The 13584-nt window shown below is 30.5% G+C and overlaps 4 protein-coding genes across 4 annotated transcripts in view; 1 reads left to right on the forward strand and 3 right to left on the reverse strand.

Moving 5' to 3' along the window:
- Nucleotides 1–163: 163 nt before the first annotated feature.
- On the forward strand, nucleotides 164–3774 carry LOC119609189 (MMS19 nucleotide excision repair protein homolog). The gene is made up of 7 exons (XM_037963899.1): nucleotides 164–413; nucleotides 487–870; nucleotides 927–1276; nucleotides 1340–2803; nucleotides 2868–3113; nucleotides 3173–3340; nucleotides 3404–3774. Exons 1-7 carry the CDS (start codon nucleotides 329–331, stop codon nucleotides 3593–3595), a joined length of 2889 nt encoding a protein of 962 aa, XP_037819827.1. The 5' UTR covers nucleotides 164–328; the 3' UTR covers nucleotides 3596–3774.
- On the reverse strand, nucleotides 3761–4633 carry LOC119609190 (MORN repeat-containing protein 4 homolog). The gene is made up of 3 exons (XM_037963900.1): nucleotides 4452–4633; nucleotides 4160–4388; nucleotides 3761–4091 (listed from the first exon to the last, which is right to left on the reverse strand). Exons 1-3 carry the CDS (start codon nucleotides 4471–4473, stop codon nucleotides 3824–3826), a joined length of 519 nt encoding a protein of 172 aa, XP_037819828.1. The 5' UTR covers nucleotides 4474–4633; the 3' UTR covers nucleotides 3761–3823.
- Nucleotides 4634–6912: 2279 nt separating this feature from the next.
- The window catches only part of LOC119609195, a 40575-nt gene continuing 33903 nt past the window's right edge, over nucleotides 6913–13584 (reverse strand). Inside the window, exons 4-7 of the mRNA XM_037963906.1 lie at nucleotides 7549–7624; nucleotides 7352–7480; nucleotides 7018–7280; nucleotides 6913–6944 (exon numbers count right to left, since the gene is read on the reverse strand). Coding sequence (XP_037819834.1) covers nucleotides 7119–7280; nucleotides 7352–7480; nucleotides 7549–7624 — 367 coding nt within the window. The 3' untranslated portion in view covers nucleotides 6913–6944; nucleotides 7018–7118. The remainder of the gene's footprint in view (nucleotides 6945–7017; nucleotides 7281–7351; nucleotides 7481–7548; nucleotides 7625–13584) is intronic.
- LOC119609196 lies at nucleotides 7639–10945 on the reverse strand. Its single transcript, XM_037963907.1, has 2 exons — nucleotides 10064–10945; nucleotides 7639–8818 (listed from the first exon to the last, which is right to left on the reverse strand). The coding sequence occupies exons 1-2, from the start codon at nucleotides 10917–10919 to the stop codon at nucleotides 8028–8030; spliced, it is 1647 nt and encodes a 548-aa protein (XP_037819835.1). The 5' UTR covers nucleotides 10920–10945; the 3' UTR covers nucleotides 7639–8027.

Raw genomic sequence — 13584 nt, forward strand, 5'->3', positions numbered from 1 at the left:
TTTCTAAACTATTTCATATTATGAATTAATAGTAATGTACGTTCAGAAAACTGAATTTTTTCATATAATTGTTACAAACAATGTGGCATCTCTCAGCAGTAAGAAGAGGGAGAAAATAATAAACAATAAAAACAGAGATGTCTATTTAAAATCAAATGACATTACTTGACATCTACAACCACAACAACAAATACATTGTATATAAAAATTAATTTTTTTTGTGTCCTTTATTCGCGTGCATTGACCATTTAAAACAAGGAATAATTTCTTTTGTTCTTTAACTATAAATAAAGTGAATACCATACTACAATAATAAACAATTTAAACAATGGTTCCTTTAACACAAGTTTCCCTAGAGGAAGCAATTAAAAGTGATAAATCTTTAAAAAACGCTGCCGAACAAATAGCAAAAGGTACCAGCAGCTAGTGTGATAAGGAATATAATACTAAATTATGAAATTAAATTTTAATTCTTTTCCTTTGCAGACATACAAAACAAATCCTATGAAATTGTTAATCTATGTGAACAACTTAACTTTGCTTTAACCTCGAGCAATGTGGAACAACGTGTCCAGGGTACTTGGCTTTTTTCTCGTGTATTAGCCAATTTACCTAAAGATCAACTAAATGCCGAACAATGTGAAGTATTAGCTAATTTCTATGCTGCCCGTCTAAAAGATCATCACAATGTTATACCGGCCATTATAGAAGGCATAGATGCTTTAATTCATATGAAAATGTTTCCCGGTAAGGGAGTAGTGGTGATATTACAAAGTTTTTTCCTACATACCACCTGTCAGTCACAATTAAGAAGTGATCGTTATAGATTATTCACCATTTTTAAGTTTATATCTGAAACATTTGTAGAAGGTGAGTTATTGTGAAGAAGTTTGTAGGATAAATGAAATAATATTTTATTTCTTTAGAACTAAAGGCAATGTCTGGTGATTTTATATATGGGATCATTAGTTCAATTGATGGAGAACGTGATCCTAGAAATTTGGATTTCATTTACAGTTTTATGCCCGATTTCATAGCCACATATCCATTGTTGCATTTAAGCGAAGAAATGTTTGAAATATTTGCCTGTTACTTTCCCATTGACTTTAATCCGTCCAAAAATGATCCCGATACCATAACCAGAGAAAATTTATCGAACAAATTAACCAAATGTCTAGTGGCCTCAGTAGATTTTGTCGAATGGTGTGTAACGTTAGCTTTGGAAAAACTTGAAAGTGAACTGATAGTGGCGAAATGTGATTCACTGGAATTACTGGTAAGTGTTAATATACATATGTATATAAAGCTAGCATTTACTTGAAAAAAATTTTAATTGCAGTACCAAGCTGCCTTAAAGTTTCCATGTGAAAGTTTAGAAGAACATTTCGAACAAATTTGGACTGCTCTCAAATCGGAGGTATTTCCGGGCAGTGACAATAAAGATGTAGTTGCATTAGCCTTACGCGCCTTACGTTGTATTCTGGAGCAAGCTACTGCTGAAGCAAAAACTACCATTAGTCATAATTATCAAACAATGATTTTGGGCACCATATTAACCCACTTAAGCGATGTAAAACATCGTCTATTTAATCCAGCATCTTTAATTGCTTTGGTTTGTGTAGCTGGTGATCCGGTATTTGCCAGTGAAAAAATTCTTAATACATTCTTATTAAAATTGCAAGAACCCTCTGCTACCGAAGATGATGAACAATTCATACGTATTTTTAATATAATAGAGCAACTATTTTGCATTGTTACCGCCAAAGGAGAAACTGTTATTAAGGCCGTGAATTCGCAGGTGTGTGCCCAATTACATGCTCTTGCTATCCAGAAATTAAGATCATTTGAAACGTGTACTAAAGAAAAAGTAAATCAAGATTTACTAAAAGCTGCTATAGGTGTGTTAATAGAATCAGCCCCCATCATTAATGAAGCTAACCGAGCTCTAGTGTATAAGGTATTAATGCAATTACTAACTCACGACTCTATTGATTTGGAACAAACCCAAACGTTGTTGGAACGTTTAGGCGCTTTACAACCCATTGAATTACAATCAAATTGTATTGATGGCTGCATTAACAATTTTGCTAACTATAACAATTTTGTTAAGGAAAAAGTACTATCCAATCTTTTGCCGTTAATCCGACAAATGGCTTTTACCGAACGCATTATGGATTTATTGTACAAACAATCGTTTGGTGATGAAACCATTAGCAATGATGTGCGTCTTTTGGCTCTAAAGGCTCTTAATAAATTGCTACAAAATGAAGATGAACGTTTCATAGAAGATCTACAGCACAATAGCGAATTGATCAGTAAACTGGTACATTTAGCACAAAACAATAAACAACTCGACTCTCAGGTACTGGCGGAAATTTCACAAAGTCTCAGTTTAATAATAAGAACATTGGCAGTTTCTGAACAATTTATGGTGGCAACAGAGTATTTATATAGTCTAAATTTACAACTAACCGCTGATTTATATATAGCTAAAGGTTTATTGGGTTTCCTTAATAAGGACATCAGTTTGGATGATCATTTCGAACGTTTAATGGATGATTTGACGCAATTATCTTTAATGTCGGAAGATGAACATGTGCGCGAGGTAGCTCATCATTTGATGTGTAGTTTGGTGAATAAAATCGATTATACGGAGCATAACCGTGGTATTGTAAGACGTATTATAACCAGCCTTAAAGAGGCCATTAGAAAAGAGAACAAAAAAGCTGTCGAAGCCTTATCTTGGTTGGCCCGGGGTTTAGTAGTGCGTGGTTCAGATGATGCAGCTGAAATTGTGGAAGCAGTAAGTAAAATACAACCTTTATAAATATACATATGTGTAGTTTGTTATATACTTTCTTTTATAGCTGGCAGAACTTTTAGATCATGCCTCTTTGGCTGGAGCAGCCACTTTAGCATTTGATATCATTTCAGCCGAATATCCACAATTGCATTTACCAGTTGTTAAATTTTTGTTTAAACAAAAGTTCTTCCACCTGATTTTAAACAAATTGGGACATAAACTAGAAACATATTGTGAACATCATTTGACGGCCTTTATATACGTGATAAAGACTACACCACATGCGGTATTAAAAATGAATTTGGAAAAGGTTTTTATTATTTATTAAACTGTTAACTTTCAAATAATATTAATTATTATTATCTATAGATTGGACCCATTATATTTAAATGTTTGGATTCGTCTAATGCTCATACTTTATGTATAGCTTTGAAAATCTGTGAGAATTTCATTAAACAACAGGATGAATATTACCGCGGACATTTGAATCATTTAATACCTGCCTGTTTAAAGTTATCAAAATTCAATAATGCTATGGTGAGCACGTAATTATTAAAGCATTTTTATGATTTAACATTAATTTTCATTGTTTTTTTTTAGCAAGTACGTGTATTGTCCCTAAACTTGTTGTATGATATTACAAAATATCCCACATTTGTTTTATTGCCCTACAAAATGGATGTAGTGCTGGATTTGGCCTCCGCTTTAGATGATCCCAAACGTTTAGTACGTAATGCTGCTGTACAAGCGCGCAATGCTTGGTATTTAGTGGGTGCTCCCAATTCCTCATAATTTTTTACTCTAACGCTATATCTTGACATTTTATCTTTTGTTTAAAAACTTAAGTTTCTTTATTTTTCTATTAAGCTTGTAAAATAATCAACTTCTAAAAAGAAATACATAGTTTAAATATTTTTTTAATATAAAACTAAAACTATACTTTTGTAATAAAGTTTTAATTTAAGATCAAATTTGTTTTTTTAATATTTTTTTTATTGATTTCATTACACTTGTTTTCTGTTAATAAGGATGTTCACATTGAGATCTAGCCATTAGAGCACATTTTTGGGCTTTTTGTACTACTTCTGGACAGCGACGTTTACGCAGCAGACGACAGTCTTGGAAATAGCCTTCGTTTCGTGGGAAGCCATGTGAAAAATCTTGAAATGTTACCAAACCATGGCCCCAGATTTTGCCACCACGGAATTCACCTTCAAATTTCATGCCATCGGCTCGCCAAAATATGCCATGACCATGAAACCAACCGTTCATAAATTCTCCCTCATATCTATGAAATATTCAAAAAAAAAAAAATATATATAACAAATATTTGTTATCTTGATAATACTAGCTTACTTGGCTCCATCTGCAAACCACATACAGCCCAAACCATGACTCATACCCTCGAAAAATTGTCCATCATAACGAGTGCCATCAGCAAATACTAAATGACCTAAACCATGCTTTTGTCCTCGTTGATTCCACTCGCCTATGTAACGTGTTGAGTCCTCATAACGCCATCCTCCCACTTTACAGCCTGCCTTGGAGGGTGAGGCTTCCTTGCGAGCCATATTTGATACACTTCCTTCATTTTATTTTCTTTGCTGTCATTATAACATTATATGACAAAATGTAATATTACACCTACCTTGTTCATCATAATCGTCCATTTTTATTATTATTTAAGTTATGGTTAATCGTAAAAATTCAAAATTTTTCTTAATATAATCCCAATAGTTTTAACAATGATTTTTGGCCAATTTTCAACTGTTTACTAGTAGCATTTTTATTATTTGTGTGTTTTGTTTGGCTTCTTTAGTTACATTGGCCACATTTCTGCATTTTCAAATCTAATTAACATACAATTGTTGTCTCTTTGGAATGTTGCATTTGTCATGTGCCGTAGTGCATAGAGTAAACAACTTGTTGCTTCAATTCTTGGGCAAACGTACCCTTCATCATGTGCCAGATAATTTTGAAAATCAATTGTGTTTTAATTTACAAAAATAAGTACCTTGTGTTAAGAAGTATTTTCCAGATTATCTTTATATTTGTTTCGGCTCGATGTGACAGTGTTATAAGAGATTTTAAGTAAATTTTCTTTTTAATAATATTTACAATGTGAATATGTTAAAACCACCAAGAAGTTGGAAATTAAATAAATCTGATTCGTTATAGAAATATCATCTAGTCTATTCAAAGAATTTTAAATAATTTGCAATTATTTTGTATTCGTTTTGAAGGGGGATTTAGTGGTCGTTAAAGCAGCTCTTAGCATTCTTCGCTTATTTTGTTGTTAATTATTTTCTAAGCAAATAATCAATATTGGGAAATAAAATATAAAAACTATGTGTCTTTAAAGCAAAATATATTGACCTCTTTTAAGGAAACGTATCTCATCAATAAGGTCTCGTGAGTAAGAACAATAGTAGAATTCAATCTTTATAGCAAGTAACTTGGGCAAACCTTAGAAAGAGATTACCTTCTCGTCATGTGGACGACCCAGGGTTGGCATAATTGGTACAATAATTAGACTAGTATCTTATATGGTCTACAGAATATTCTATAGATTAGTCTATTGTATTAGTCCATTGACTAGTCTATAGACTAATTTCTTATTTAGTATATGTATTGTCTAGTCTGTACACTAGTAAGCTGTCTACGGACTAGTAAGTTGTCTAGTCTATGGAATAGTGAACTCTTCATTGACTAATCTACTAACTAATACATACATATATTGTTTAGTCTACTGACTGAAGTATAATTCTAAATGTTTTGTACAATTTGAAAGTTTTATTTGCCATCACTGGGACGACCTTCTTCCGAGAAACTACTTCGGTTCCCCTTGATTTGATCAGTATCGGGGGATGTATCTGATCTCCGACCATGAGTGGACACCTCATTGATGTCGTGGTCCACGCCGGATGTTAAAGCTATCTCCCAGACGCTACACATTAGCTACCATTTCGTCATATTGTTAGTTTCTTCCGTTCGCTCCTCCTACATCTTTGTTTTTATTTTTTGGATCAATTTTTCTTCCCATGCTTATTCGTTGCATCCGAATCCAAGCAGTGACTGGGCAACCGACTTACCGAAGTTGTATGTATATTCTTCATTATTTGGATATCGTATTTAGTTTTGATTTTTTGTATATGATTTTGTTCGACTTCTAAGGGTTTTATTTGAATTTAAGCGTTTTTTTCTTTAAAACCCAATTAGTGAATTTTGTATAGAGCTAGTGTACCATTTTATTTGGATTCTACGAAACGAATTAATCGCATAAAATGAAGTCTGAATGTATATCAAAAGAAAGATATTCGATAGACCTTTCATCTTCTCAAAACTTAATAATACATACGGGTTCAATAGTTTCGCTATTTGTTAGTCGCTTAAAGTCATGTACAAAGATGAAAACGAAACATTTTTTATTATTAATAGTTTTTTATTATTCCATAATTACTATTCATTACACAATTAAATATGTATTGTATGCATGTTAAAGATCTAAAATTTTAGTTTTTATTTTATGTTAAAAATTTTTTTTAATTGAAATTTGATAATTTTATTATTTATTGCTGCGAACTTAACTATGGGAGTAAACTGTTAAAACAAATGAAATTCGTTATTAAAATATATCAAATTAAATCAAAGAGAAAGAAAAAAATGAGAGAGAAAATTAAAACAAAATAACTAAACTATAAAATATTATTATAATTCTTTTATAATGCTCTCAATTTCAACCAATTATTATAATTATTTTTTCGGTTTTTTTTAATAAAACCGAAATATTTTATTATATTAAAATTAAAACAGTAATGTATATTATAGTGATTTTTTTCGCATTCAGTTATAATTATATAATAAATATCAAGCATAAATAATTAAATTATATTAAAAGCAAGCGACAAAAGACAAAACGACAAATTTTTGCAGATTTTAATGAAAATAACTTCAAATTCAGAATAAAATATTTATGTGTACGAAAATATGTAATAAAAAGTTTATGATGACTTAAGAGCTACTAAACTACGGCTAGAATAGTTCTATATTCAAACATGTGTGTTGTAAAATATAGAAAAGTTGTGTTGTTTGTTATCCATTATTTTTAAATATTTTCTGTGAGAAGTGGCGAAGTTTTTAACTAAAAGAAAAAAAATTTGGAAAATTTTTAAAACATTTCATTATGTATAAATTTTCTTATAATTTCCACTTACATTTTATACATAATTGAGTTAAACGTGTTTAAAGTTGTTGGTTTAATATTATTACTTTTTAACTTCTTAACTATTTTCGCTTTGTGTATGTCTGTCGACTTTTACAGCTTTTTCAAATAAGCAGCACACTTGACAGCACTGCTGACCTGTCCCGTATTGACAATATTCAATTTCTTGTGTTTAGCTCGAAACTTTTTCACATAGGCCTCAATTAACTTTTTAATCTTAAATGGATTAATTTCACCCGATTTGCTGTGACAAATCTAGAAATTTAAGAGATTTTTTTGTTTTAGCAAAAAATATTCAAATATTCAAAATTATAGTCAAATTTTACCTTCGGCACAGCGCGTCGCATAATTTCTTTATAATCATCCTTAGTGATTTGTTTCTTATTGAAACGTGGTTTTAATACCAATTTAACTTCTTCCACAACACGCTCTTGGCGGTTCAACTTACGCAAAAACTGTTCATCAAAATAATTTATGGTATCAGTTATTAGTTAAAAAAAAATAATTTAAATTTGTACATTACCTTATCTTTAACTTGTAAATCGACTGCAGAATTTGGTACATCATCATATACTTTGATATTATCATCATTTGATTTTTTATTTATTTTATTTTTTATTTATTTATTAATATCAATACAAAGAAAGCCTTCATGGCCAATAAAATATGTATTGTAAGATTAATAACTATGTAATAGATTAATTAATTTTATATAAATACAAAATAAGATACAGTAATCATTAGATATATATATATATAGGTATATATATACTGTCATATTCATAAGAATTTATCAGAGCTTGTAGAACAAATATTGTAGTAAAAATTTATTGTACAAGCCCGTGACAAATAACCATGAGCGAGACAGATAACTATACTAGAAAAGTCGATTTGGCTCCCCAGCCATATATGTATGTATTGTCAAAAATTAAATATCAAGAAATAATAATAATAATCCTATAACCAAAGGTTGATGTAGGTTAAAAACAATGTCTAATCATGCTACTGATTTTCATTAAAAAAATCTAAGAGTTTCTTCTTATAAGTATGAGAAGAATAAGAAAATTGTTTGAGATGGTTGGGTAGTAAGCTCCAAGTATGATGGATTCTTTTTACAAAAGATCGATCAAACACAGAAAGATGTCCCAGAGGAATAAAAATTTGAATATTTCGTGTTGAGTTTATGAATGAAAATTGATTTACAAGTGATATTGGTTTACCGGATTTTATAACCTTGTAGAAATAAAGTAAAATACGTAGATTAATATAATTATTAAAACTACATTTCAAGAATACTGGAGTGAGCATCGAAGTACGATCATGCTCTAGAGCTCTTAAATTAAATACATAACGAATTACCTTTCGAACAGTTGCTTCAATAATATTAAGATTATAAGACCACGTTGCTGAAAAAACTTCGAGACAATAGTTAATTCGGGACATGATAAGTGAAAAGGCAAGTCGGCTCCTTACATGTTTGGGAGTAAACGCTCTTAACGAGTAAAGTCTTCTTAAAATAAGACAAGTTTTATTAGCAATTAAATTGATATGTTCATTAAAATTTAACTTAGAATCAATAATTACACCGAGGCATCTGAGAGATTCCACAAATAAAATTGCCTGTCCGTTAATAGATATTCTTGGAAATGAAAAAGTTCGGTTAGTTAAATTAAAACTTAAGGCCTTTGTCTTAGTTGGATTTATCTCAAGACTATTTGTATACATCCAACTAGATATTGAGTTAAGGTGAACATTCAAATTTATCTCAAAATTTTCCATATTGTCGTACTTATCTGAAAACAATAAAAATATATCATCAGCAAATATAAAGGATTGGCAAAAGCTGTTATTAAAAAGCGAGATACAGTCATTTAAATATGTGAGAAAAAATATGGGACCCAGTACGGACCCTTGAGCTACGCCAGAAGTTACATTACTAATACTAGAGTTATAACCATTGAAGGAAACGTACTGCGACCGTCCTGAAAGGTAGGAGTATATTAATTTACATGCCGGTTTTGAAAAATTAAAGTATCTTCTGAGCTTATCTACAAGAGTGGCATGATTTATGCGATCAAAAGCTTTACTGAGATCTAGTGAAATTAACGTACAATTTCTTTGGCTATCTAATTTGGTTCTAATAGATTCGGTGAGAGATAATAGTAAAGACGTAGAGTTGAGATTACGTTGGAATGCAAATTGACTAGGGTGGATTAAAGAATATTGTGCACAATAATCAAATATTTGCTTTTTCATTATATTTTCTATTATTTTGGACATAGCAGGTAAAATGCTTATGGGTCGTAAGTTTTCTTTATCAAATTTTCCGTTTTTTGGGATTGGTACGACTCGGCCTAATTTCCAGGAGGTTGGAAACTTAGAACAGGTGAAAATAGTGTTTGTAAGATACAAAAGTATAGGGGAAATGAGAGGAAAGATTATCTTTATAAATTTAATAGGAATTTTGTCATGACCTGTAGAGTTAGATTTAATTGAATTTAAAGCGATTAATATGTCATATTCTGTAACAGGAATAAAAGAAAACGAATTGGCAATGTCTTCAAAGTTGTCAAATTCAAGGTTTCCGGTATTGTCCTGCCTGAGATTGTCCAAAAAAACATTAGCTATTTCTTCCACGTCTAAATCATTGCATTCAGATTTTTTCGAATCAACGATACCCATTTTACGTATTCTATTCCATAATGTACTATTATCAGTTACACTGAACAAAGTTTCACCATATTTCCGACGTGCTTTTCTGATCACAGATTTAGTTTTATTACGTAATTTGCAGTAAGTAGACCAATTTACACTATTAGGATTTCTACGATAGGCACGATAAGCGTGATCTCTTTTTGATCTGGTTTGTAAAATTTCACTCGAGTTCATCCATTTAGAATTATTTGAATTAGATAAAATTTTTGTCGTTGGTACTAAATTATGAAGTCCTTCAATTAAACTATCTAAGGTAGATAATTGAAGATCAACATTGTTAGTATTGAAAATAGGAGATGTATTAAATTGACTAAAATACTCACTTATGTTCTCAAAATTCAGGCGATTGTAATCCTTAAATTCAATCCAGGTACTACGTAATTGAGAGGGAAATTTAATGCATAGAAAGATGAAACTATGGTAAGATGAAAAAAATGGAATTTGTATCTGGTTTTTGTAAACAACAGAAGATGGTTGACTCAGGAGAAAGTAGTCTAGCAAAGAAGTAGCATTATTAGGTGGGAAAATATGTGTAGGTAGGCAATTGTGTATACAGTGAAGGCCACATCTAGAAATTAAAGAACGTAAATTGCGTGATTTAACAATATCAAAAAGATTATGGTTAAAATCTCCCATAACAATAATATTATTGTATTGATCAAATAAGTTATTATGGATACTTTCAAATGCATTAATGTCGCCGCCGGGTAAATATACAACACCAACAATTACAGAGGTTCCATTTCCAAAAACTTCGACAAATAAAGACTCACAAACTCCATATTGTTCAGCACGAAAGAGTATGCGGTAACGAAGTTTATTAGATATGTAAAGGCAAACGCCGCCACCTCTGGTTGGGCCACTATTATTCGAAGTAGTATTCCTGATACGATCATTTCTTACAAGATTATAACCGGAAAGTGTCAACGATTGGGATATTAAGTGAGGTTTAAACCAAGTTTCTGAAACTCCAATGATGTCAAGAAGACTATTGTAGAAAAAACATTTAAATTCATCTAATTTTGTGCTGGATGCAGAGGGGCAAAGACTCTGGGCATTAATATGACCAATATTCATAACTTCAGACGAAGATGAAAGGCATTTGTTTAACATTGATTTATCCCCGGCTATAGGACCAAGATTACCATTAAGAGACATCGCATTCACGACAATACACATATATTAGTGGGAGCCAAAAAGTGATATATAAAAGTTATTTGTAATTTTAAACATTTTCAATATGAAAAGAGCCATCTTAATATAAAAAATAAAAAATATAAGCTTACGGTATTTTACATTACAAAAGGAAAAATACAGTAAATAGATTAAGATATAGGTGTTTAGGTATACTTATTGGTAATTTAGTTTAAAATAGCTAATACATTCGTGAAAATTGAGAGACTTAACATCCTCATTAAGCATAGTAATCTTCACAAAAAGAGTTTCACGATTTATTATATTATAACCCTTTATCTTCTTATCATTTTTCAGTTTCCAACAAATTTTTAGTAATTTTTTAGCAAGGGATGAATAATTATCGTTTAAATAAACACGGGTTTCAGCAGCCCCATTTATAACATCAGACGCTTTGAGGGATTTCGATTTATAGTATTCCGAAATAACTTTATCGCGTTTAGCTATTTGGCAAAATTTAACAAGTATAGCACCATGTTTTTTAATATACATAACGTTAAGGATGTCATCAACAGCGATGTTAACTTCGAGATGGGTGCACAAGTTTTTTACAATTGAATGGAGGTCAGTTAAGTCTGTTGGAAGACCAGTTATAATTAGGTCAGCTCTATTTAAACGATGTTGAAGAACGTGGTTCTGAAGTTCCAGTTCATAAAACTTAGACTTATATAAGGTGTCATTACAATTAATTTGAGTTTTGCAGCTTGCAATTTCATCTTTTATACCCTTTAAGCTGTTGGACAGCTCTGCACGGACTTCATTTATGACTGAATCAACTTTGGATTTGATTTCAATTTGATCGCCTTTCATGTCACTAATTGAATTCTTGAGAGTTGTAAATTCTTTTCGAATTTCCGATTTAAATGCTGCATCAGAGTTATCAGGCGGGTTATCCATACACGCTTTGCAGGTATACGCTAGATTGCGGTTTTTATCCAAGGTGGTAAACAATGTTTTAGTTATATCTTCACATTCAGCGTGATACCAAGTGTCACAGGATCTACAAAGTAGGCATCGAGATCCGGAGGTACTTAAATTACAGTCACCACAAAGATATGACATCGTGTAATAAATTTTATTATAATAATTTCAACAATATATAAAAAATAGGCACTTGCAGAATATTGTTTTTTATTTTTTTATGTATAAAAATTTTTTATGTTGTTTTGTTATTGTTAAGCGGTAACAAAAGGAAAGAGGCAATAACTGAGCACATGGGATGATTTGTTTTAGTCTTTTAAAAGTTAATTTTATGAATTTTTAGGAAAAATTAACACCACGAATGTAACTAGTTTTACTGGTATGATTTGTGAATTTTTAGCATGAAATATTTGGTAAATTTAATAAATTTTATTTTTTTTATCAAGATGGCAAATTTTATACGTTTATCTGTACATAGTGTTGCCAGATGATTTTCCAACTATAATAAAAATAAAATAATAATTTGCATAAATATTTTAAACGAAAAACTTTTTGCTATAAATAATTTCAAAATGGAGTTTGTTTTTATTAATATTTTGTTCTCTAATTATATCATATTATTGGTAAACTTTACATTTTATATTTAAATAAAAAATAACAGTTCTATCAAGATGTAAATGATTATGCCATGAGTTCGGCTGTGCGAATGTGTTAAAAAAAGTTAATTAGTATTTTATAACAAAAAAACAGAAAAAGTACTAGAAAGTCCTCTTTTATAGATTTTCATTCAATCAAGACCATGCGTGTTTAATTTTGTGTTTCTACGTTCAATATTATAAAATATTTCAGAACTACGAGTTGAAGAACTAAATGTATCATCACATACACTATCGGACAAAGTAAAGTGCAAAAGTGCTCATGCTACATTATTTCATCGAAAAATCTGTTAAATGATTATTGAATATGGAATTTTTTTAAATTCATTTAGTTTATATACAATGCTACAAAAATAACAATAAACCAAATTTATTCCACCTAAAATTTTTCTGTATAACATTTAAAATTAAAGTAAATTCACTTTTTTGTCGGACAAAATAAAGTGTAAATTTTATATATCATTATTTTAATTTTATGTATATCAAAATTTTTTAAATACGATCGCGAATTGCTCATTTGTTATTGCTTACTCCATTTTCAGTAAGATTCCCGCTCTTAAAGTTGAATAATGTAACAATACCGATAGCCCTCCACCATAATGTTTAAAACCTGAGGTATTGTTTTTAAAATTTTGTATATTGAAGGGCTTAACTCACACTCATTGTCGACATATTAAAATTTTCAGTAGAAATTGGGACTCACTGACCAACTACGTAAATTTGAGCTAAAAAATACAACATTAAATACTAAAATCGAAAAAAATTTTCAAGTTTTAAAATGTTGGTGAAAGATTGAAGGTATGGGTCAGTTGACTCTTCGTATGTGTCCAATTTTTAACGTTAGGTGTGGGGAACCTAGGTGAAATTTATTCAAAAAGCTCCAATGAACACTATGTGATCATATTACAGTAAAATCTTAAGATCAGTGCCTTCGAAATGGACTTGGGCAACTTTATATTTCGGCAAGATAATAAGCTTAAGCACTTGATAAAGTTAAAAAATAACATTACTGTAGGAAAAATCACTGAAAAATCGGAAAAAGTTGCTCAAAGCATCGCCCTAAATCCAATAGA

This window comes from Lucilia sericata, unplaced genomic scaffold (genome assembly GCF_015586225.1).
Source record: "Lucilia sericata isolate MDLA Ls3-8-SP2 unplaced genomic scaffold, ASM1558622v1 Contig000947F_arrow, whole genome shotgun sequence".
Classification (NCBI taxonomy): Eukaryota; Metazoa; Arthropoda; class Insecta; order Diptera; family Calliphoridae; genus Lucilia; species Lucilia sericata.